Source organism: Octodon degus, unplaced genomic scaffold (assembly GCF_000260255.1).
Source record: "Octodon degus isolate 3935 unplaced genomic scaffold, OctDeg1.0 scaffold00060, whole genome shotgun sequence".
Classification (NCBI taxonomy): Eukaryota; Metazoa; Chordata; class Mammalia; order Rodentia; family Octodontidae; genus Octodon; species Octodon degus.
The window spans coordinates 1,108,573-1,133,055 of NW_004524636.1; the positions used below are offsets into that span (position 1 = coordinate 1,108,573).

The window sequence follows — 24,483 nt, forward strand, 5'->3', positions numbered from 1 at the left end:
GGTGACCATGTTGATTTGGGCTCCAGCACCAACACAAGCAAATACGGACTTAAAAAACACCAGCCCAGGAGTGTTACCAGCTCCTGTTTTGGAGTGAAATTTTCTTCTCCCTTTTCCTTACCCAACCTTTCTAAGATCTTCATTTCCAATACAATTTCCTGTGCTTGCAAAAGTAGAATAGGGAGCTTTCCCATCCAGACAAGACTCCCACATAACCCCTCAGGTCTGAAAGAAATGAATCAAAGCCTGTCATTTATCAAACCTCAGAACGGCTGATGAGCAAGTCTAAATGGTCCCAGCCCATCTGCTTGGCACTCTCCTTGGGCTGGGCAGTCCGTCTCCCCACCCCTGCCCACATCCTATCTGAACTACAACCACCATCTCTCCTGCATTGACTGAGTCCCTGCAAACTTGCTGTGCCACCTTTCCCACCTGTGATTCCTGTAGCAACCATCTTTCCCTTCTGCAAGCCTCCCAATTAATCCAGGACTCCCTGGGAGGCAGGCCTGGGCAGTTAACCAGGACTCCCTGCTGGCCCTAGGGGGTGCTTGCAGAATGTGATTGTGGCAGAAGTGCATAAGCAGAAAATGAGCTGCTCGGCAAGCCCTGGGTTCCACAGTGTCTCCACAAGTCAAGACTGCAAATGTGTGCATAACAGGGATGGAGAAGTGGGCTGAGGCCTGTCTGTTCCGGCGAGGACCAGGCCCAGAGACAACAGGAAGACAGAAGAGGGCAGGGAGCTTTAATGAGCCAGAGTGCCTGCTCCTCAACAGTATCCCTCCCTCCCCACTCTTCCTCTTTAATTCTGGACAGGTCCAGCCTGTCCAAGGCCCTGGCTCTCTTCAGTGGGACTTGTTAATCCTTCTTTCCCCTCAGCCGCTCCAGCCGCCTCCGAAGGTCTGGGGGCACCTTAGCCCCTGCTGCCAGCAGCTCTCGCAGTCTCTGTTTGGGGGTCTTGGTGAGAAGGAAATTGCAGGGGGTCGGGCCCTCTTCAAAGGTGACCCGGCAACTCCGCGTTACTGAGTGGTACCCTTCAGCACTGGCAGTCACCATGTAGTCCCCTGGGGTCAGCAGCCGCCAGTAATCCCCACCCCATGCTGAGGAGAAAGAAGAACAAAGTCAGGACCCAGTCATTCCCCTTCAGGCGGGAAAGCCCTCAGATTCCTCCCCATCTCTCCCTTCTCACATACCTGTGGTCACATCATGGTTGATCCCATCCACAGCGATGACAGCGTCCGCAATCCCCTCCTCTGTGTCTTTGTCTCGCACCACTCCTGCAATGCTCATGCGTACCTAAGTGGGAAAGTTATCAGAACCCTTTCCCCTCTGCTTGAGAACATGACCTTCAGCTAACTTTCTAGTTATGTTCGCTGAAACCTGTTAAAGTAGTAAGTCTACTGTTTCTAGGTGGCAAAGCTTCTGGCAAAACCCTCCTTTGACTGATAAATTTAATCTAGACTAGCAGGGAGATTTTCTCCAAGTTCTGTGACAATTGTCATTGGTTTTCTATAAAACCAGCTTTTAAAAATGTACTGGCCACTGAACTCAGGGAGTTCTGAGCTACATCCACAGCCCATGTTTTACTTTCTTTTACTGTTTACTTATTTGTGACAGGGCCTCAGCTGCCCAGGCTGGCCTTGAACTCTGATCCTTTTCCCTCAGTCTGAGTAGCATGAACAACCATACCTGGCCTTTTTTTCTTGGCACTGGGCTGAACCCAGGGCTTTGCATATGGTAGGTAATGCTCTGCAGTTGAGCTATCTTCTTAAAGAAAGCTATTCTTACAGACTCGTCCCAGAGATGAGTTCCTATGGAACACAAGAGCTCTTGCTAGGGCAGTTCCTACATATGCCTAATGCCTTTACTGAGACAAACTTTCCTAATAGGTCTGAGACAATCTATGGACCACTCTTAGGCTACCCTGGTGTGTGCCACTAACATGTGATACCACCCTGCTGGAAAATTGCACTTCTAGTCCCAAATCCTCCCAGGATATTCTGATGCCAGATATGGTCTGTAGCATCTTGGGAACCTCATGCCAGCTGGGTTGGTGAATAACCCCAGGTGGCAGCAGGCTGGACCAGAGACTAGGGGAACTGGAACGGACCTGTTCCAGGTACAGAAGGAGGGCATCTTTGTTGTTCTCCCACTCCTGGGGCAGCTCACGTTCATGAGGGAACTTGTCACAGGACAGCTCCACAGTGACCTCAAAGCAGTTGGTGTGCAGATAACTGAAGTCGTTCATGCCTGGGGGGGATACTGGAGCTCCAGAAGGCAGGTTGGGAGTTCTGCCCTCCTGGAGCCCTGCCCTGGGAGACACTTCAGGGTGGAAACTGCTTTGAGCACTGCATGGAACAGCAGACTACCTAAGAGGGTGGTTTACAGGGGCAAGGCCAACCACACCCCAGGACATACTCCCAGGGACTGTGTGCCAGTCAGCCCCATTGATGATATTGCCATGCAAAGAGAAGTCCTGGCTGTGGCAGGGCCGGCGATCCATGTCCTGCATCACCCGATTAGTGCCTGCGTAGACAGTGCTGAGCCACCGAAAGACAGCATCATCTGGTGTAGGCGTGAGCTCACGTGCAGCCCACGGGGTCCGAGTCATGTCGTATGGATAGGACACTACCAGCTCACCCCCGTGAAGGTTGGCACTCAGCACAAAGGGGATCCGCTTCATCCAATTGATCACTGCCCATGTTTCAGGAGCCACCTGGACAAGGGTCAGGTGGGCCACAATGACCCAGGGATGGGCCACAATGACCACAGTCCCCTAGGTGGCTCTCCACCACCGTCCCTGGGAACTCACAGTTGCATTGGGCAGAGTGTAGTAAGTAGGCAGTGGCAGGTGATGGTTGGGGACAGTGTGTGGCACTAGTCCATCATCCTCTGCATCCCACAGTGGTGTGTTGAGGTCAGCAAAGTTGTGGTTAAGGTCAATGCTCTGGTGGGTCCAACGACCCTCTGCCCAGCCCACCAGCTCCGAGCCCTGCCAGGAAAAGTCTGTTCAAATCAAGCAGCTCTAGACATCAAGGCAGAAGGGTCAGGGTACCCCTCATGCGGAGTACCTACCCGGCGGTAGGCAATCTCATAGCCATCAGGGTTCATGGAGGGCAACAAGTGGATGCGCATCTCCCTGAGCAGCCGGGTCACTCGTGGGTCCCCTCGCAGGTACTCCCGGCACAAGAACTGCATCAGGAGCAGAACCAACTCTCGCCCCAGGGCCTCATTCCCATGCATGCCAGCCACGTAACGTACCTCGGGCTCCCCTGGGAACACACAGTGTTCACAGCTGGCTCTCATCTACAGCCTGCCCAGTGCCCACCTCTCTCCATGCCATCTGCCAGTACCAAGCTCATGCTCTCCAGGATGGTCTGACATTTCCATCACATAGAGCTTCAAGCCCTGGTAGCTCTTCCCGATGCTGTAGATTCGGGTGATGTTGGGGCACTGCTCGTTCACCTGCTTCATCAGCTGGGGAAGGGAGGAGCATGAGGATCACACCCAAGGGTCAGACCATGTGAGGCTACGGAAGGACTCACAGAGTGAGTGTGAGTGGTGACTCACAAAGGGAGGGATCATGGCCTCATCCAAGAAGGCAGCAGCAAGTCCAGAAGGAAGCAGTGGAACAAGGGAGGTACATAGCAAGGGCAACCGAGGTAGAGCTTAGGCGTCAACAGGAGAGGAGACAGGAGACAGAAGTGGGGGGCATCTGTGAAGTGACAGCAGCTTGTGCCCTCTTTCCTGAGTCATAGGGGTTATATCTGACCTTCCTCATAGCCTTGTAATTGTGATGCCGGAAGTCCAAAGGGTCAGAGGACCCCAGTGTGTGGGCCTCAGGGAACAGGTCATTAGTATCTAGAGAGAGAGAAGTCACAGGAAAGGGTTGAGTTCACAGTGGAGGATGCAGCCCGCACCCTGGCCCTGCCCATTCAGCCTTTGTGCACTGCCTACCTGAGGCTGGGCAGCCCAGGATCTCTGCTCGCAGGCAAGAGGAGCCTCCCTCTAGCCAGGTCTGGGGCAGCAGCCGAATGAAGCGGGCCACTTGGGACTCTGGCAGGAGGTTCAGCACTGGGGTTTCTGGGTCAGAATTGGCAGGAAATACCTGGGGGTATCAAGTTCTTTGCTAAAGCTATTTAGCAAAGCCCAGCCTGGCTCTGGATCCAGGGGATGAACTCAGTGAGCTCAAGGCTAACCTTGCCCGGGGGCTCAGCTGGACCTGTACTCTGTGTAAAACACAGACTCCTTGTCCACAGCCTGTGCCTATGTGCAGCCCTAGGCAGCTATGTTAGCTTGGGCACAGCTCATTAGACCAACATGGCCATGTGACTTGGGAAAAGCCTGTCCTAAAACTGGCTAGGACCTGTATTGTAGGTGGGTGTTAGGAGTTCTGAGGTGGAGAAGCCAAAACCATAAATGACTCAAGGCAGAAGTCAATGGCCAGAAGGGGTGTTCCAGAGGCAGGATGCACCCCATATTCAAGTTTTCTTATTCTCAGAGAAACCCCAGCTAGATTAAGCACCCTGGTGCCCAACTCCAAGCATACAGCCCAGCCACAGAGGGACCACAGGGGGACTCACTGCATCCTTCCCACTGCTGTGATTCCGACTCCACCACCAGGTCTGACTGTCATTGCTGAACTGGACCTTATATGATGTGACCCAGTCATACCTAGCAGGAAAGGTGAGCGCATCGGTGCCCCCCTATGACCCTGCGTCCCACTGCAGCCCTCCTATTTCCACCCACAACTTCTGGCCAAGGGCTTGCCTGCCTCACCTCCAAACAGAGTTCCTGCCCTGTGTGACAATGCCCGAGAAGCGGGTGGGTTTCTTAGCATCCACCTGAAGCCATGGCTCCATGTCCTGCTGCTCAGCACACCAGGCCCCATCATACAGATCACCATCCTCCAGGCCTGACTGTGGGCACAGGGCATGGCGATCAGGCCCAGGCAGACAGAGAGCGGCAGCTAAGACAGGGGCCTGGGGAAAAGGTCCCAGGGGCTCCTCTGCTACCCCCCTTAGGGCCAGAGTTGACTACCTGGATGTTGAGCCGTCCTCGGTGTGGTCCCAGACCAAAAGACTGGCTGCTGGAAGCCTCAAGCTGGCTATCTGAAACTTGGAGGGACTCCAAGCCCAAAGGTGGACAGCCTGGGGTGGGGGCCAAGCAGTGAGACAGGACCAGAGAAAGAGTAATCTGAGCAGGCGAGAAGTTGAGCCTGAGCTTGTTGGAGTCCTGGGCAGGCAGGGGGCATGCCTAGGACCAGGAGGGCAAGAGCTACACCGCTAAGTGCCCCAGAAGCCACAAGCACAGGCAGGGCCCTGCAGAAGGAGTACCTGGTTCCTGTTTCTCAAGGAGGCTGAGGGTCCCTGGGGGGCTGGTGGTCACCAAAGGCTTAGAAGTCACAGAGGAACTGGAACTAATTAGTTTCTTCCGCTTCTTCAAAATGACCTTTTTCTTCCGGGTGACTCGAATCCAGGTGTGCTGTTTTGAGGTTCCTAGAGTCCAGCAAGGGACAGCCCCGAGAGAGGGAGGCATGCCATGAAACCCTGGATGGAAAGGTCTGCCAGGCCAGGGAGGCACGCAGGTACTGAAGTCCTCAGTTTGGACCGAACATTCCTTGGCACCTCACACTGATGGCCAGCCAGACCTCAAACCTTCAGACCCAGTGGACACTCACATCCAACCTCTAGAAACTGGTAGCTCCCTCCCCTGTCATCCACCACTTGGTTGTACCTTCTGCAAAGCGCCTCACTGAGCTCCAGACTAAAGCTCATGCCCAGATCCCCTGTGCTGAGCTGAGGTTTCCCGTCCTCAACTCCATTTTGGCCTGGAGGCTTGCAGGGCTGCAGCTCACTCACCCTCCCACACAGTCTTGCACAAGCCAGTGTGGCCAGATCCCTTCGCACGCACGCTCTAGAACATGGTGCATGCTGGTGTGTGGTGCCCCTGTACCTTTGCACATACTGTTCCCCTCCTGGTTCCCCTGTCTGGTCCTGACTCAGTCCCTCTTCAGGATCCAGGTCCACTTGCTTCCCTTGAAGCCCCTGACTGCCTCCCCTTGGCTTTCTCCAAAAGCCTCCATCTCTTCCCTCCAGGACCCCTGTTCCTACTGGCTGCATCCCCAGCAAAGTGCCTCTCTCTCCCTCCCAACCTTGCCCTGAGAGTATACACAGGCTTGCTCTGTGCCCCATTCTTTTTTTGGTGGAACTGAGGATTGAACTCAGGCCCTTGCGCTTACCATGCAAGCGCTTATTGTACTGAGCTGTCTCCCTGGCCCCTCTGTGCCCCTTCCTGAATGTCTCTGTGCCACTTTCTGCCCTCCTCAGGCTCTGGCCTCAGTTTTTTCATCTGTGGAAAGGAAAGGTTTGGGGCTAGAAGAGCCTGCATCCCTCTGGCACCTGTCCAGGGACTAATGACTGGATCCAGACAGACTGGGGCTGCTGAATCAGCAATTATTGCACAGCCAGGAGCTCTTATGTGTGCGCATGAGTGTGTGCCTTTGCATCTGTGTGTGTGCGCCTCAGTGTCTGTATGTGTCCCTGTGTATGCGTCCATGTCTGTTTGCACCCATGTGTGCACACCTGTGTGTGCTTCAGTGTCTGTATGTGTGCCTGTGTATGCATGTCTCTGTGTGCACGCCTGTGTGTGCCCGTGTCTCTGTGTATGCCCGTGTATGTGTATATGTGAGTCTGTGTATCTCTGTGTCTATGTCTGTGCTCGTGTGTGCGCGCCCGTGTGTGTCTGTGTGCCCGTGTGTGTCCAGGTCTCTGTGTGTGCCCGTCTGTGTGTGTGTCTGCGTGCAGCGGAGCGGGCGCCGGCACGGTTGAGGGAAGCTCACCGTTCGCCTTCACGGGCTGCAGTGCAGGGCTGCTACGCGGGGCCAGGGTGGAGCCCAGGGCTGCGGTGGTCGCGGGCCGTGCCAGGTCCAGCTCCCAGGCACTGGGAGCCCCCAGACCCAGGCCGACGGCGGGCGCGAGGGCAGCCAGGGTGAGCAGCGGAGCCCACATGGCGAGCGCGGGAGAGCTCGGGTCTGCTGGGTGGGTTTGCGCTTCCTGCAGCTGCTCCGGAGCCCCCCGCCCCTTCCTGCCCGCCCTCGCCCCCGCCCCCCGCCGCTCCAGCCCGCCCACAGACCTTGCCCGCCTCGGACCTCCGAGCTGGAGCAGGGACGCCTGATCCCTTACAGACCCGAGGGCGGCTCACAGACCCCAGTGGTGCGGGCGGCGTGGGTCTTTGGCCCCTTCCTCTCTCGCGCCAGCCTCGCCCCGGAGCCGCCCTTCACAGCGGCGAGGCGCCGTCCCCCAGTAGGCACCTACTTGGTACCATACACGGTGCCAGGAGTTTTACACAGGGTCTTTCAACCAAACTTCGTTTTACAATCTGGTAAACTGAGGCGCGGGGCATCTTATTGATTTGGCCACGGTAGAAAAGGTGAGAACTTTGGGGGAAGAAACTACAACCCAAGGAGGAAATCCACCTAGAGCCACAGGCTCCCTGCCAGGGTGGATGAGACAAAAGGGAGAAAGGAGGGGGAAACTGAGGCTGCAGAGAGGGCGGAGTGAGGGGGTGGAATCCTTGGAAAAGGAAGAAATCCCTGGGCAAGAACACAAGAGGCCCAAGCGAAGGCGAAGGCGGCGCTTCCCATCACCACCCCACACCCACCCCAGTCCCGCCTCTCCTCTCATTCCCCTCCCCCCCCACTCCTTTGCTCGCCTAGCTGCCACGTTCCGGACTTACATAACTCAGGAAGAAACAGCCAGAGCAGATACCCAGTGGGCTGGAGCAGGGATGGAGGGACCGAGGCTGGTGCGGGCCCCGCCCTCCTCCCTCTATCTTTTTCCCTTTCTGCACCCCTCCGACCAGGGTCTGCAGCCTTGGGTCTCACTGTTCACCCCTGCACAAGGCATTACAGAGCACAGGATCATTCCCATCCTCCATACTGGGCCCCCTTTGAATCCAGAACGCCAGAGTGGCCTTTCATAAAGGAAACAAAAACAGAACTTTCCGCAGTGCGGCTTTTGGCCAGTGCTTCACCTTGTTGCCATCCCCACCAGAAGCAATGCCCAGGAGTACGAGGGAAGCTTCTGGAGTGTCCGAGTCCTTGAGCATTTGGGTCAGGGCTATTATCTATATAAACACTTTGTTTCCCAGAATCACCCTTGTCTGCATCATTGTGGTGGCCCAAGCTCACATGATCCATGGAAAGAAATACTGTACTGTGCTCCTGAAACTGAGACTCACCCCTGGTATTGAGGACCCCAAGTTGTAAGTCCTGGAGCCCAGGGGGCCTCTGGTCCACCCACTGTGCACATGAGCCAGAGGGCTAGAAAGACCCAGAAGTTACTAACCAGCTGTGGGAGGACCAGGTCTCTGTCTAGACAGCACTGCCAGGCCCAGTGCACAGGGAGCCCTGGGCAAATGACACAGGGAGAGGCAGGAGAGGAGTGTCAGGCTGAGCTTCCCAGCTTCCCGACATGGGAAGCCAGGTCCAGACAGGTACCCAGGACTGCCTAGCCATTGTCCAGTCACCATGTCCACTTCCCTGTCTCTGGCCTCCAACCCCATTTAAGTTTCCCTGACAGTGTGAGGTGAATGTACAAATGACAGGCTGTCCATCTCTTGCGGCTTCCACCCCTCCAAAGTCCTACATACAACAGCCACATGGAGTCAGTTCCTTCTGCTTAGGTCCCAGCAGGCTCACTGTACCAAGTTCCTTTCCACTCCCACCTTTCCCACCCATCCAGGCAAGTGATTTCCCCTGCCTCCTCTCCTTGCAGTCACACTGGTATTCAAGCTGTTCCCCCAGTGTGCAGCCCTCTGCTATTTGGGATGCAAAAGACCCCTTGTCCTCATGGCTTCTGTGAGTCTGTTCACCAGTCTGCTCTCCCTCTGCACAGAGTCCTCCTTTTCCACCTTTAGTAAATGCACATCCTGCTATCTTTTCTGTGTGTCTTGTCCAATTCTTTGTTCAGGATACCACCTGGAAAGAATTCCCTTGGAATTCTTAGTCCCCAGGAATACACTATCCTGTAACAATCATGCCTCTAGATCTTTGCAGTAATAGTTCACCAAGTCTGCATTTTTATTGTTTAGATTATTTCAGTGTCAAATGTTCCCAAAGCCTGTCTGTGACCACTCTAAATTCTACCCTCTTAACTATATGGTCTCTCACCGTTTATTACTATTTTCAAAACACTCAACACTGTCTGAGATTACCTTATTTTAATTGCCGTTTATTGCCTGAGACCACTAGCCACCACCACCAGCAGCAGCAGGAGGAGAAAGCCAGGACACCTCCTTTTTTCTTTTTCTTTTTTCTTTTTTTCAGAACTGGGGATTGAACTCAGGCTCTTGCGCTTGCCAGGCAAGCACTTAGTCTACTGAGCTATCTTCCCAGCCCCCACAGGATACCTCCTGAAGAGCCTTTGCACCCATGTGGTTATACCTGTACCTTGGGACATATAGTAGCATGTGGTCCCTGGTCAGCACTTAAAAAAAAATGTTAAAAAAATAAATAAAAGTAAAAAAAAATAAAAAATGTATGTGTTATATATTCATAACTGAAGGGAGCAAGCAGGCTTTCAAGGAAGCTGATTCTCCCAACAAATGCCAAGTTTTGCAAAAGAATATTATGAGCCATGAACTAAAAAAGATCCAAACTTCCAGGCCAGCCTGGACCAAATAATTCTAGGCCAGTCCAAACTGTACAGTGAAACCTTATCTCAATCAATCAAAAGACCTACTCCTAAAGAGACTGGGATAACTGGCTCTATCCTGCCAGTCACTTATGGGTTAGATCTATGTGATGCTAGTACCACTTTGTCTGCTGTGCCAAATCTACCCCTTTCTCAGCACTCTGAACCCCTGGCCTTTCCCTGTTGCAATTCTCAGGTCCTTCCTATTCCTCTCTGCCCCCCACAGCCACTCACTACTTTCTCACCTTTCTACACGCCCAGCTCACCTGATGCCTTTGTTCCTTGCCACTGCTTACCTAGGGAAGCCCGAGAACAGGTTCTGGAGGTGGTGTCTTCAGGGGCAGAGTAGTAGTCTTATGCCCAGTACCCAGATCTTTATCTCTAAGAGCTGGGTGAAAGAGCTTTCATGGTGTCATTGTATGTGTTGCAAAGCACAACTAAAGAAGACTTAGCAGGACTCTAGCTTGGCAGAGAGGATCGGCCAAATAGCTCAGGGGATTAAAGCACCTGCTTAGGCAGACGCAGGGGCCGGGGATTCAATCCCCAGGCTTGCCGTGCTGACCCTGGCCCTGGGGTGTGCTGAGACAGCAATTGAGACTGGATGTGGTGGCGTGTGCCTGTAATCCCAGCATTTGGGAGGCTATAAACAGGAGAATCACTATGAGTCCAATCCATGCAATGAGACCCTGTATACCCTGTCCTAAATACAGAAAGAAAGAAAGAAAGAAAGAAAGAAAGAAAGAAAGAAAGAAAGAAAGAAAGAAAGAAAGAAAAGGAAAGGAAAGAAAGAGAAAAGAAATGGGCTGGGCATCTTCTGCTGCCTTCCTGGTATGGTCATATTGCTGAGGGTAAGGAGGATAGATGACTTTGGTGCCACCCAGGTTTAATGTCATATCTCACTTATACTGTTAATTTTGCCTGGATATCCGTAGACAGTAGTTTTGCTTCTCAGAGATTCAGTTTCCTCATCTGCAAAATTGGAACCATATCTTCATTCTAGGGTTGCATATGAAGTGAGATAACGTATGGTCCCAGGCATCTCTTAGATTAATCAGATGAATGAAAGGTATGGAAAACAGCTTAGCACATTCCTCTTCCTCCCACATAGTTAGGTAGGCCAAAACATATCAAGGTAAAGCTATGTGTCTCGCTACAAAAATAATAAAGGGATAGATCTACTGTCTGTTACTCCCCGTTTCCTGTTCCTGGTGCTAAGGCAGAACTCATTCCCTACCAGTTATTCCCCTTTGGATACAGACAAGACTGATGGACACACACACACACACACACACACACACACACCTTCCCCTCACCACTATTCCAGTACTGCCCCTTCTGTACACATCAATGTCTCGGACAGTCTCATTCCCAAAGCATAGCCAAGGATCAGCAGCACTGGTATTTCCTGAGAACCTGTTAGAAATTCAGAAACTTTACATCAGAATCTGCAATTTAACAATATTCACAGAGGATTCAATCCCAAGAGATTCCTATGCATACTAAAGACTGAGAAACGCTACTTAGAGGTTTAGAGCACATCCATAAAAAATGCATGAGATTCACAACTTCCTGAGATTAATAGTGCTTGATGCTTTCCCTCTAATTTTTATCTTAAATCACATAAAATATATCCACATAGCAATAAGAAATTGATCTTTCATTCATTCTGGGAGAGTTTATTCCTGATCTCCATATAGTATGACTTATACAATTTACTTTTATAACTAAATCATCTTTTTCAAAATACAATGTAGTTTAGGGCTGGGGATATAGCTCAGTGGAATAAGGGCTTGCCTGGCAAGCACAAGATCCTGGGTTCAATCCCTGGTACCGCAAAAAAATAAATAAATTGACTAAGCTGTATTGTTTTAAAAAAATACAATTTAGTTTAAATCACATGTAGGTGTGTAATAGAAGGCTCTTCTCTGTGCTTCTCTATTCCCAAAACAATCACTTTTAATCATTTTTTGTTACTTTTCCTTGTGTTTATCTCTATGCTTCTGTGGCTAGTTCTTGATTTTTCTATTCTGATGTTATCTGTGGATTTTCTGCTATGAAAGTATTAAGCTCTCTTACCCACCAATCTACCTACTTACATGCACACACACACACCCAGGTACTCATTCATTTTTCCCTTTGCATCCCAATAAAGCTCGATCATGGCCAGCAAGATAGCTCAGCAAACTAAGTGGCTGCTTAGGCAAGCACAGGGACTGGATTCGATCCAGGTACCACATGCCATGCTGGCCCCGCCTCCCAGGCACACTGAGCCTGCATGGAGTCTGGGCATGACATTTATTCCATTTCTGAAACTCCAGCACCAGAACACCTCCCACAAACTGATGCTTAGAACACCTCGACAGCACCCCCTGTCTTTTCTCCACCTGGAAGGTCATGTGAGAGCCCAGCCCCAGAAAGCCTCAAGTACCTTGGCAGAGCCACCTCTGCATTCCAAGGCTGCAGCCTGCAGCCACTTCCTCCCAGAGTCCATAGGCATCACCCCACTTTCAGAGAAGAATGATGGGGACACAAGGGTTGAATGACTCATGGGCACATGGCTCTGGAAACCCACAGGAAGAAAAAAGCAGTCACTGTTCCCTTGGACAGCAGCCTAAGTAGTGATGACTTTAAAATGCCTTCCTGACAACCCAGAGTCCCAAGGGAGAGCCCTAGAGCAGAAAATTAGCAAAAGCTTTTTGTTCTCAGATATCACTAACTTGCCCGCTAGGCCCTACACTGACCCAGGTATCTATATAGCCAGACCAGCTGTAGCCCCTAACTCCCCTAGGGTCCTACCTGTCAAGAGATCACAATGCTCCAGATGTTCAATCCCAGAACAACTGACCAAAGGGGGAGGAAGTGGGAAGGGGTTGGAGGGTGAGCATGTAGGGAGGGAGAGATTCCCAAAGGTCCCAGTTCCCACCCTCATAGCTCATTCTCTGGTGTCTGCCAGGGTCCCATCTTCCCCACCCTGCCCCTCTTCCACAACTAAGGTGACTTTCTATCATATCATCTCCATATTCCTCCATGACCTTGTTCTGTTTATTCAGATTGAAAGTCCTTGCAGATCCAATCTTCCTCCCTCCCAGGGCCCTGGTACTGTGGCGGGATTGGTAGGTCAGTGCACCCCTGAGTATCAAACCAGGCCCAGCTCCTGGACAGTGTCATAGGGCTGGCAGCACTTAGGCTGACAACCAGAGCAGTATTTACCATGGCCGGACCAGCTCTGCTGCTGCTGTTGCTGCTCAGCTTCCTCACCTTTGACATGCTCCACAGGTAAGTGGGCAGCAGCCTGGCAGGTGGGCAGTGCCACAAGCCCAGATGCCATCCTCTCTTTCTCCGCTACAGGCCTTTAGGTCCCACCGTGCAACAGCACAGACACCTCACAAGGGGACAGAGTCAGGGAGCTGGTGAGGGTCCAGGACAGCAGGCAGCTCCTCTCTTGCCAACAGGTCACCCCAGCCTCCAGAACATACTGCTCCTGCTGCTCCTGGGCCTGGGGCTGTTCTTGGGAACCCACAGCATGCTTCTAGCCCTGTTGGGCCTGGCTTTCTGCCTGCATCCGTGGGCCTGAATTTCTCCCAAGGCATCAATGCCAGCCCCCAATACACTGGTCATCCTACTTCCTCAACCTGGCCTCTTTTCCTTCATCCTGGGCTGGGCAGGCCTGAACCTCAGGGGACCTCTGGCTTCATAGTATGATAGTGAAAAACCTGGATCTGAGACTTGGAGTAGCAAAAGAAGGCAGCATACAAGGTAGAGAGCCCAAGGTAAGATGTGGCAGCCATCCCATAGGCTGCATGTTAGGGGCAGCCATTCTGGTCTTGGAAAGCAAGAATTTGGAGAGAAAGACTTGTAAAAGTAGGGTGGGGCTGGAATCAGTATTAAAGAATGGACAGGGATGGGAGAGGTATTTCCCATAAGAAAGCATGAGAAACACCTGTGGGGCTCCTCAGGGTCCCTTGCCCAACCTGCAGGGCCCATGGAAAGGAAGTCAGGAGCCTCAGGGGAGCAGTAGCTTCTCTCTCCTCTGAACCCCACCCTGGCCCGGGTCACAATGGAGCTCCTCTGGGGAGGGACGGGGTGAGTAAGAGTGGTAGCTCAGATCCAGCTGCCAGGCAGTGCAGGGCACAGCAGGAAAAAACATGACTTAGGCAGCTCCACCCAGAGGTAAGTCCTGAACCCCAGTGCAAAGCCCCACTTTGCCCAGCCTGGTGCCCTTCAGACCCCAGACCCCTGTTCTGAGGTTCCAGGAATTTCTGGGTCTGCTCCTGCAGCTGGCCTGGGCCTGTTCGCAGGTGCACCCACCACGATGCAGCAGTCCAGAATGGAGACGGATGACAGCGGGGCTGGAGAGGGGCCTCAGCGGGCGGTCCCCTGGTCAGCCTGGCTCACCCGGCAGGCCTGGATGCGCTGGTGTGCTCGTCGTGTGCCCCAGAGCTGGGCCCAGTGGTGGGCCACAACTAGCTGGAGGCAGCCACTGCAGCGGGTGCTATGGAGCCTGGAGGGGGTCCTCTACCTGCTGCTGGCCCTCATGCTGTGCCATGCACTCTTCACCACTGGCTCCCACCTGCTGAGCTCCCTGTGGCCCGTGGTGGCTGCAGCGTGGCACCATCTGCTGCCAGCTGTCCTGCTGCTGGTGCTCAGCGCCCTGCCCGCCCTGCTCTTCACTGCTTCCTTCCTGCTGCTCTTCTCCACGCTGCTGAGCCTAGTGGGCCTCCTGACCTCCATGAACCACCCAGACTATGCTCGGGACTTGAATGAATAGAAGCAACCGCATCCTGCTGCCTGTTGTCTGTTGAGCCCTGGACCAAGGCCTGAACCCGGAGGGAGGGAAGGCAGTGGGACCCCCACCTCAAGTTGTGGAGTACACTTCTGACCTCCTCTTGGGAACCTTTCTCAAGCTGATGCTACAGGTACCTGGTGTGAGGGGCCAAGGGCTTTGAGGGGATAGGACAGATGGCAGTGTCTTCTTGTGACAGCGACCCAACTGTCTCAGCTTCAAATTCCCCAGCATTCCTGGACTTGCCCTTCCTCCCACCAACCCACTTTCCACTCCCAGGAAGACCATGGTTCTGAAAAGTGACAGAAACCTTCTGGGGAACACTGATCAAAAGCCCTGGAAACCACACCTCACTTACATCCTGACCTTTCTACTCAGACATCTCTCTTCCCTGAATGTTCTGCCTCCTGCCTCAGTTCACAACCCCAAGCTGGTAAATAGAACAACCACAGTGCGCGCGCGTGTGTGTGTGTGTGTGTGTGTGTGCGTGCGCGTGCACAAGCTCAAAGTCTTGGCCATGCACACAGTATGCTCCAACATTAAGCTATACCCTTAGCCCCTGTCTACTCAGTCCCCATGTCTTTTATGGAAAAACATACAAACCCTATTTCAGCCATTTATGCAATGTATGGCCTTGGCCAATTCATTCTTTTAAACTGCAGTGTTAGGTGGGTTCCTACATTGTCACACGGTTACTGGGAATGAAAGGCAATATCTATTTGCAGAGTACTTTGTGAAGGCCAGAAAGACTGTTAAGATGTTGATTTGAACTCTAAGAATATTCTCTAGAATCAAAGGTCTCTTTACCCAGAAAGCCAATAAACAGCAGGAAGTTTCCCAGAAACAGAATGTTGGCCCTAAAACAGCAGAGGGTGAATGCAGTGGACAATATGTGAAAGGTCTCGCGTCATGAAATTTCAAAACGTGCACATGCTGAACTCTTCTGATTGCGAAATCCTTGGGGCCGAGGCCAGGTGCCAGGACATACTTGCACAGCTGTGTGAGCAGGAAAGGCCCAGCCCAGGGATTTCCAAAAGCATCTCAATGAGCTGCTCATAGCCCAGAAGGGCTTTGGAAGGTGGCATCTCTCTGGCACTCCAGATTCTGCCCATTGCACTTTTTTTTTCTTTTTGAGATAGGATTTCACTATGCAATTCAGGCTGGTCTTCAACTCACTTTACACCCCAGGCTGGACTCAAACTTGCAGCAATACTTCTTCTGTGGTGCTGGGATTACAGGCATGCATCGCCACACCCGGCTTCCATTTGCACATCTGATGACTCCTCCAAACAAAACATCGAATGATCAGTTATTACCAAGTAAAATGTATGATAGACAATTTATCCACAGCTAGGGTCCACCCTTCTGGCCTGGCCCCCATCCATTCCTGTCTGTCCCCACCTAATCCCTGATCCTCCCCAACTCCTGCCTGCTCCTGACTCTCACTTTGTATTTAATTCCAAAGTTCTTGCTTCTGAAGTTCCTGACCAAAGGGCCCTTTCTCCAACCACCTAAATACATAGGCCCTAGAACCAGTTTTTAGAACCATGGTTCATTTTTGCCAAAACACTCGGATAACTTCAACTTCAGTGCCTGACACCAGGGTGAGTCTTCCTTTCCTGTTGCCTTGTAGTTCTCCCTGAAATATGTTCTGGTAGTGAAGGCAAGCTAGGGCATGGAGGTGCTATAGCTTTATGTTTAACATGGTATATTTTCTGGGGTTCAGTCTGAACCCAGCACTGTCACCTTCTAGCTCCCTGATCTTATTGGGCAATTCTTCCTGACATTTTCCTTATGAGTAAAACAAAGACAAGGCCACCTGTCTGGTTTCTGTGGGGATCCTTCATGCAGGCGAGGTTCCTGGACTGATACTATCTCCACAAATTACAGTCTAACTATCCTAGTTTAGAGATGAGAAATCAGACTTAGTTTAGCCACTCTTTAGGGGGCAAGGCAAGGCTATCTGTTGAGAAGGGATTTTTAAAAAAATTTTTTTTTAATTTTTGGCTGGGTCAGGCTGCCTGAAGGGAGGGTCTGGTAAGGCATGTGGAGCTGGGTATCCTGAGCCTGAAGCCTGACTGTGTTTGCATAAGTAGGCGCTTAAACAACTGAGCTAACCGGCAGGCCACCAAGGCCAGGCTATCTGAATCCCAGTCCTCGTAACAGGCTACTAAAGGGAAAGTCATGGGGGCTGGAGAAGGACAATAGCCTATGGCTATTGAAGACTACGGCTACCCTTATTCTTAGAACTCCTGATTAGACCCAGGCCTAGGCAGATTGGGAGTCAAATCTGTATAGATGGCTTGGGTACTAAGGCTTATGTGGTGGACGGAGACCAGGGTAGCTAGCTGGTGAGGGTCCTTCAATGACTTGACCATGCCTGGCTATCACTCTGGAGACTTAGGGTCATTCCTATCAAGGGAGAAAGGAAATTTAGGCCAAGTCCATATGCACTAGGGGACAGGGTATAGGTAAGAGCAGGAAGAAGCTGCCTTCCCATATGTAAATAAGTACCTTGTCCCCTCCTGCTGCTCCTGTGTAGGGTAGGGGATGGTACAGCCAGACTGGAAAGTAGAGGTCTGTGTGGTCCTTCCTCCTCTACATATGGTCCCAGAACCAGCAGTGTAGACATCCTCAGGGACCTGTTTAGAAATGCAGTCTCATCCAGATGTGGTGGCACAGACTTGTTTGTATTCCCAGCACTTTGAAAGGCTAAGGCAGAAAGAGTACAAGTCTGAGATCAGCCTGGGCTACACACCAAATTCCAGGCCAGCCTGGGATACAGAGAAAAATCCTGTCTCAAAAACAACAAAAGCAGAAAGGAGAAAAAGGTGGAAAAGGTGGAGGAGGAGGAGAAGAGAAAACAGAAGAAATGCAGCGCCTAAGAACCCATGAAATGCTGCTGCATCAGAGTCAGAGCCTGTGTGATACGCGTGTACCCCAGCGCTTGAGAAGCACTGAATAGGGCCTGATAGTGGATATTCCCAGTGGGGGCAGGCAGATGGCAAGGATGAAACATGCAGACACAGACCACGGAGAGGGGCAGCAGTTGAAAGGACAGAAGCTACACGGATCCCTCTTAAAATTCTAGCATGAGAAAAAAATTAGCATGGAGAATAGAAACAGAATGAAAAATAATACAAATACATTTGGCACAAATTTAAAATAAAAAACAAAAGAAACTGAATGGCACGGAGTGGGTATAAAAGAGAATAAATCAAGAGACCTTGCAAAGAGGCAGAGAGAGAGAGAGAGAGAGAGAGAGAGAGAGAGAGAGAGAGAGAGAGATCTATGTAATTCTTGAACTTTTTAATACAGACAAACTTGTCCACTTAGAGTGAAAGGTGAAAGGTCTTAAATACGCCTGCTGGGGAAAACGGACTCGCTAGAAGGGAGGTGTTCCAAGCCCTTCCTGCGTGGGCCCAGGTGCAAGAGCTGTCCTGGCCTGTGACCCTGGGCCGCTGTGTGGACAGTTTTGCCTGTCCAACCCCACTCCGCAGTCTTATTGGAGGGAACGGCTGGGGTCTAGCAACCCGTTTGGCCTAGCAGAAAAATAATCTGGTGAGGCAGGGTATAATGAGCTGAGTTCCTTAGCTCTGAGGGGCTCGCATCTAAGTAGGGGGCTTCTCAGCAGCTCACATCCATCCTAGAAACGCAGAGCAGGGGAGAAAGAGGGGACTCCCTGTAGGTAGTCCTCCCTTCTTCAAGGAGAGGGGCGGGCGGGCAGCCCAGAACGGCTGGGGGCGGGGTTGCTGCTGGGGGACCTCCGAAGCGAGCATTTGTGGCCATCTGGGGGAAGGAGAGGGGCCCAGGAAGAAGGCCCGGCACTGCCCGGACCTTCCAAGAGCTGACCGAGGGAAACCGGGAGGGGGCGCTCTCGAGTGACAATGCAGGCGGCTGCCGGTGGGGGAAAGGGGGGAGGGTCCTGGGACCCAGGGCGGGAGGCCTGGAGAAGGGAGGAGAAGGATCTTCCGGACCGAGGGCATCTTCCAGGACTAAGGCCTCCTCGGACCAGACCCGGGGATGGCGCCTGACACCAGCACAGGTGTGCGGGCAGGCTGCGGCCTGTGCGGGGTCTCCGCGGAAGGAGCTCGAGGGCAGTGCCGCTTCTGAGAGCCTAGCGCCGAGGGACGGCTGCCAGCTCTGGGGCGTCGACGTCCCTGCAGCCAACCGCGGCGAGCGGGCCGGTGACCCCGGTGAAAGGTGCGCGTCCTGGGAGGAGGAGGGAGGGTCCTGGTTCCCTAGAGCGGAGCCAACACTGGCGGGGCAGGACGCGGGACCAGGGAGCAGGGAGAGGCATCTCGGGCCCACAGTCAAAACCGATGTCAGTTTCGTAGCCTCCTCTCCCCTGCCCTCAAATCTGCAGCTGGGGTCCCCAACCAGAGACCTGGAGGCTTTGGACACAGAACACAAGAGGATCTTGGGAAGGAACTGGCCACTGCATAGTCGAGCTTCCGGTGTCTCCTGACCCAACCCTGGTCTGATATCTTACTCCTCACTCTTTCTGGGATCAACTATCTTTGAGTGCACTTTAGTTGGGACCTGGGTGCAGCTAGTTTTGGACAAGGTTGTTTTGTTTTTCTGCTGACCAAACATTTCCATTTCAAACTAACCCATGTTTTCTTTATATTGATTTTTATTTTTATTCATTATTATTACTTGTGCTTTTGAGACAGGGTCTCGCAATAAAGTTCCAGCTGGCCTTGAGCTCACTTTGTAGCCCTAGCTGGTCTTGAACTCGAAACAATTCTCCTGACCCAGCCTCCTGAATGCTGGGATTAGAGGCGTGTGCCACCACGCCCGTTTTATATTGATTTTCTATCTTAAAATATTTTCTATTTTTAAAGAATTTAGGGTCCAGGAAGATAGCCAGTGGCATAAATGTCTGCTTGGCAAGCATAAGGACCTGGGTTTGATTGCTGGACTCAAATACCTTGTGGCCCCAGAACCAGGCATCATGGGGCACACCACTAATCCCAGTGCTAGGGAGGCTGAGGCAGGAGGACTGCCCTGAGTTTGAGGCTAGCCTGGGCTAGTTCAAGGCCAGCCATGTACTACATGGAAAGACCCTGTCTCAAACAACAACAACCCCCCCCCAAAAAAAAACAACACCAAAAGCAACACAAAGAAACCACACCAAGAATTTAGCAGGATGTGGTAGCACACATGTACAATCCCAGCACTCTGGGTGGCTGAGGCAGGAAGATCACAAGATTGAGTCCTGCCTCCTGGACAACATAGACTTTGTCTCAAAATAAAACTGGTGGAAAAAAAACAAAAAACAAAAAAACTGGTGGGAATATAGTTCAGTGTGAATGTGCTGGGTTCAATCCCCAGCACCACTAAAATAATTTGAGGTCTGGGAATGTAGCTCAGTAGTGGAGCACCTGCCTAGCAAGTATGTATGAGTTCAACCTCCAGTACTGAAAATAATACTTATTTGATATGTTTACACTATATTTTCTGGTCTCTATTTTTATGTTTTGTTTGAGTTTGGGTTTTTTTGTTTTTTGTTTCTTTGAGACAGGGTTTGCTATGTAGTTCAGGCTGACATTGAACTTCCTATGTAGCCCAGGCTGGCCTGGAACTCAACAGTGATCCTCCTGCCTCAGTGGTCTGAGTGCAGGGATTACAATCATGTGCCACTATGCTCAGCTTGGCCTACCTTTAAAATGTCTGATCCAAAGGATAGAATGACAGGAAATTCATTGGTGTGCACCAATAGTTCACTTTCAAATAGCTGAGTAGTACTCCACTGTATGGTATACCAATATTTATTTATATAGTAGGCATATATTTCACTTTTAAAGAAACTGGCTAATGCATTTTCAAAGTAGTCATTTGTCCTTCCCTCTAACAGTTCTGCATCCTGACCAACACTTGGTATGGTTCATGTTTTTTTTTGTTGTTGTTTTTATTAGTACATGTTTACAGTATGTAATGATTACAGTGTTGGGGAGTTGGTACATGTACATATCTTTTTTTTTCCCCCCCTGCGGAACCGGGAATTGAACTCAGGCCCTTGAGCTTGCCAAGGAAGCACTTATTCCACTGAGCCATCTCCCCCGCCCTTACATAACATACCTTAATTCTTTCTGTTTCCATCTGGTGTTTTTTAAAAGGTAGCCATCTCACCAGGAGGTAGTGATATCTCATTATGGTTTTAATTTGCATTTCTGTAAAGGCTAAAGGTGTTGGACATCTTTTCATGTGCTTATTTGCAATTTATATATCCTCTTTAAGTGTTCAAATAGTTTACACCTCCTTTTAACTTGTGCTTTCCGTGTTCTTTATTCTACATTAAATCTTTTTCATATGAACAATGTGAAAATATATTGCTTGTCTTCTCTTTTTCTTAAGTCTCTTGAAAAACAGAAGTGTTGCATTTTAATGGAGTGCAACTTTTCTTCGTGATAGTGAGGCCTGAACTCAGGAGCTCTGCACTGTGCCCCATGCTCAGTCCTTTTTTTTTCACATTTTGAGACAAGCTGTTGCTAAATCTTTAGTTGTCCAGGCTGGGCTCAAACTTTCAATTCTCTGGCCTCAACCTCCAAAAAATAGGTGTGCCATCATATCTAGCTAAGTTTTTTCCTTTATGGATTGTGCTTTTGGAGGCAGTCTCTAGGAAATCTTTGCCTACCCTGAGGCCACAACTATTTTCCTGTTTCCTTCTAGGTTTAGTTTTCAGGTTTGTGTTTAAGTCTGAGATTTATTTTGAGTTAATTTTTGTATATAGTTTGAGCTATGAATTGAAATTTATTTATTTTTATTTATTGTGGGGGTCTCATTATGTAGTTCAGGCTGGCCTTAAGCTCACTTTGTACCCCAGGCTGGTCTCAAACTCACAATCTTTCTGCCTCCACCTCCCTAGTGCTTGGATTACAGACATGCGCCACTATGCCTGACTTCAAATTTATTTCTTCATATGAATTTACAGTGGTTCCAGCACTGTAAATATCCTTTGATGAATATCCTTTCTCTACTACCTGGCCTTTGCACCTTCACTGAAGTTCATTTTGTCTTTGTATGTGCAGTTCTATTTCTAGAATCTGCTCCACTGGTCTGTTTATCTTTATGCCCATGATACATCCTCTGGCTGTAGCTTTATGGTAAGCCTTGAAATTGGCTATGCCAAATTCAGCATTTAGGCCACTCTGCCATACTACCTGTGTGAAAGCAGCTAATTTAGGGCTGGGGAGATAGCTTGGCAGTGTATGTGCCTGCCTGGCAAGTGCAAGGACCGGGGTTTGATCCACAGACCCATATGCCCTGCAGCCCTGGAACCCCAGGGCACTCTGTGCCAGTCCTGAAATTGGGTGTGGTGGTGCATGCCTGTAATCGCAGCACTGGGATTCAAGCCGAGTAGCAAGACCCTTTACCAAATACATAAATAAATAAGACAGAAAGCAGCTATTCTAAATCCTGTTTCCGTACGAGCTTTAAAATCAGCTTGTTAATAAATAAATAAAATAAAATCAGCTTATTTACTGTCTGGAAAACTGTTGGGATTTTTTTTTTTTTTTTTTTTACTGTTGGGATTTTTACTGTGATTCTTTCTATTCAATGTATAAATGAATATGGAGAAAAATTACATCTTAATATGCCTGGCCCATATCTAACCCTTAGGCAGACTAATCATACATTAAAGTCTTTAACTTTTCTCAGCAATATTTTGTAGTTATCAGTGTATAAGTCTTTCAAATCTTTTGTCATATTTACCCCTAAATGCTTATTGCTGTTATTGTCAGTGGGATTATTTTAAATTTTTCCTGTTTCTGACTATTCTTTTTTAGGACAGAGAAATTTGTATATTGAATATCATAATCCTGACATGTACATGTTAACAACTGTTAAATTCACTTATAATTCTTGTACTTTTTTGTAGATTCCATTAATTTTCTACAATCCTGTTGTTTGCAAATAAAAAGTTTATATTCTTGTTCTCCACTTGTTTTTTGTGTCTGTCCTGTAGTTGGCACTTCTAGTATAACACTAAATAGAAATGGTGAGAATGAATATACTCGACTTATTCCTGTTGTTAGGAGAAAAGTATTTGGTTTTTACATTTATTTTATTTTTTATTTTTTGAGACAAGGTCTCACTGTGTAGTTCAGATTTGCCTTGAACTATGTAGCCCAGGCTGGCCTCTAGCTCACATCAATCTTTCTGCCTCAGCTTCTTGAATGCTGGGATTATAGGTATGTGACACTACAACCAGCAACATCTGTCTTTTAGATCAACATGATCTCTGTCAGTTTGGATAGTTTCAAAATATTTATTCATTCATTCCAGACAAGGTCTCACTATGTAGTCCAGACAGTCCTGACTATGTATCTTAAACTGGCCTCGAACTTACAGTGATCCACTTGCCTCAGCCTCCCGAGTGCTGGAATTATAGAAACACAGGGATACACCACCATGCCCAGCTGTCAAAACTTTTATATGATAACTATTTTCCAGGTCCACAGTATTGCACATCAAGTTAAAAAATCGGGTCAAGTCAGGTACCATGGGACTCACCTGTAAACGCAGCACTTAATGAGGCTAAAGCCAAAGAATTCCAAGTTCTAATGCTGCCAGGTCAATTCAGAAAGACCAAGTCTCCAAAAGGGGGGATGGGACTGGGGGCATAGCTCAGTGGTAAAGTGCCCTTGGTGCCCCCAGTTTCACCAAAAAAGCAGTGAATCTGACAAAGTGGCACACTCTTGTAATCCTGGCACTTTGAGAAGCTGAGGCAGGAGGATCATAAATTTGAGGCTAACCTGGATGATTTTACAACTTAACAAGACCTTTTAAAACAAAAAACTTGTCTTACTGAACATCTGTGATCCATTATCAATGTTCGTTCGTTTTTTTTTTTTTTTTTTTTTTTTGGAACCAGGGAATGAACTCAGGCCGGCCCTATCAATATTTTCTGAGACAATGAAGTGTGAGTTTTGTGCAGCTTCAGGAGCCAGTAGTGGACCTCTGCACTAGCTGCCTAAGATTTTCATTATTTTTGCATCTCAAAACCAGCAAATAATTTAAATGCAAATGATGACCTATAACCTATTTTCAGTTTTTGAGTTCCTAGTCATATCTGAATAGAGTTTTTTTTTTTTTTTAAATTTTTATTTTATTTGTGTATGTATGTGTGTGGCCAGCTCAGCCCACCAGGGGGCGGGGCTGGCAGGCATGTGGTGCTGGGGGATTGAACCGTGGTCCCTGTGCTTTGCTAAATTTGCTCTAAGTAGGTGCTTTAGACCACTGAGCCATCTCACCAGCCCCATATTTGAATATTGTAACAGAGGAGTCAACTGTTTTTTGAGACAGGGTCTTGCTAAATTGTCCTGGCTGGATTAAAAAAAAAAAATCTTTTACTTATTTGGTACAGAGTCTCACTACACAGCACATGTGCCACTACGCCTGGTGGCCATAGCCAGCAAGGCCTGTGGTACCAGGGATCAAACCTATGTCCTTGTGCTTGCCAAGCAGGCACTTAGACCACTGAGCTATCTCCCAGTCCATCCCTGGCTGGGTTTTAAATTGGTATCTTTCTGCCTTAGCCTTCTAGGGTGTTGAGACTATAGGTGTGCACCATTTCACCTAGCTAGAAGAGTCAAAGTTTTAGTTCTTGTACTACATGGTCATACGACAACAAACTGAAAACACTTTATTTTCTTTTATTTCTTAATATATTTCAAGTTTAAAGAAAATATTTACTGGGCTGGGGAGATACCTCAGTGACATAGTGCCTTCTTAGCAAGCACAAGTCCTGAATTCCTTGTACCAAAGAGAGAGAGAGAGAGAGAGTAGAAAGTAGAGAGGAGAGAGACAGACAGACACACAGACAGACAGACAGACAGACAGACAGACAGACAGACACAGACTGTTTACTATTTCATCAAATTTTATGCCAAGTGTGGTGGCATATGCTTAAAATCCCAGCACTTGGGAAGCTGAGGCAGGAGGATTCTTGACGATTGCCATGAGTTCAAGGCCAGCCTGGGCTACACAGTGAGTTCAAGG

General features: G+C 49.7%; 3 protein-coding genes across 4 annotated transcripts; 2 read left to right on the forward strand and 1 right to left on the reverse strand.

Moving 5' to 3' along the window:
- Positions 1-726: 726 nt before the first annotated feature.
- Cpxm1 (carboxypeptidase X, M14 family member 1) lies at positions 727-7,036 on the reverse strand. The gene is made up of 14 exons (XM_004634241.2): positions 6,839-7,036; positions 5,334-5,495; positions 5,038-5,147; positions 4,777-4,916; positions 4,581-4,671; positions 3,955-4,105; positions 3,770-3,858; positions 3,351-3,474; positions 3,073-3,269; positions 2,810-2,989; positions 2,416-2,713; positions 2,108-2,247; positions 1,191-1,293; positions 727-1,097 (listed from the first exon to the last, which is right to left on the reverse strand). Exons 1-14 carry the CDS (start codon positions 7,005-7,007, stop codon positions 856-858), a joined length of 2,196 nt encoding a protein of 731 aa, XP_004634298.1. The 5' UTR covers positions 7,008-7,036; the 3' UTR covers positions 727-855.
- A 1,435-nt stretch (positions 7,037-8,471) lies between these two features.
- On the forward strand, positions 8,472-13,306 carry CUNH20orf141 (chromosome unknown C20orf141 homolog). The gene is made up of 4 exons (XM_004634316.2): positions 8,472-8,493; positions 8,775-8,857; positions 12,838-12,968; positions 13,041-13,306. The coding sequence occupies exons 1-4, from the start codon at positions 8,472-8,474 to the stop codon at positions 13,264-13,266; spliced, it is 462 nt and encodes a 153-aa protein (XP_004634373.1). The 3' UTR covers positions 13,267-13,306.
- Positions 13,307-13,312: 6 nt separating this feature from the next.
- Positions 13,313-14,513, forward strand: Tmem239 (transmembrane protein 239). 2 transcript variants are annotated; one of them, XM_023718644.1, is made up of 2 exons: positions 13,313-13,462; positions 13,991-14,513. In XM_023718644.1, the coding sequence occupies exon 2, from the start codon at positions 14,005-14,007 to the stop codon at positions 14,458-14,460; it is 456 nt and encodes a 151-aa protein (XP_023574412.1). In that variant the 5' UTR covers positions 13,313-13,462; positions 13,991-14,004; the 3' UTR covers positions 14,461-14,513. The 2 variants fall into 2 exon arrangements, with proteins under 2 accessions (XP_023574412.1, XP_004634300.1); XM_004634243.2 differs by lacking the exon at positions 13,313-13,462 and adding an exon at positions 13,780-13,862.
- The last annotated feature ends 9,970 nt before the right edge of the window (positions 14,514-24,483 follow it).

Bases quoted from the DNA above. Each gene is read 5' to 3' on its own strand.
- Cpxm1 (XM_004634241.2), bottom strand. From the start codon at position 7,007: ATGTGGGCTCCGCTGCTCACCCTGGCTGCCCTCGCGCCCGCCGTCGGC. The intron at 5,148-5,333 runs GTACTCCTTCTG...CCCCCACCCCAG, and splicing joins CCTTGAGAAACAGGAACCAG to GCTGTCCACCTTTGGGCTTG. The intron at 2,714-2,809 runs GTGAGTTCCCAG...ACCCTTGTCCAG, and splicing joins ACACTCTGCCCAATGCAACT to GTGGCTCCTGAAACATGGGC.
- CUNH20orf141 (XM_004634316.2), top strand. From the start codon at position 8,472: ATGGGAAGCCAGGTCCAGACAG. The intron at 8,494-8,774 runs GTACCCAGGACT...CTCTCCTTGCAG, and splicing joins GGGAAGCCAGGTCCAGACAG to TCACACTGGTATTCAAGCTG. The intron at 8,858-12,837 runs GTGAGTCTGTTC...GTATCAAACCAG, and splicing joins CCCTTGTCCTCATGGCTTCT to GCCCAGCTCCTGGACAGTGT.
- Tmem239 (XM_023718644.1), top strand. From the start codon at position 14,005: ATGCAGCAGTCCAGAATGGAGACGGATGACAGCGGGGCTGGAGAGGGG.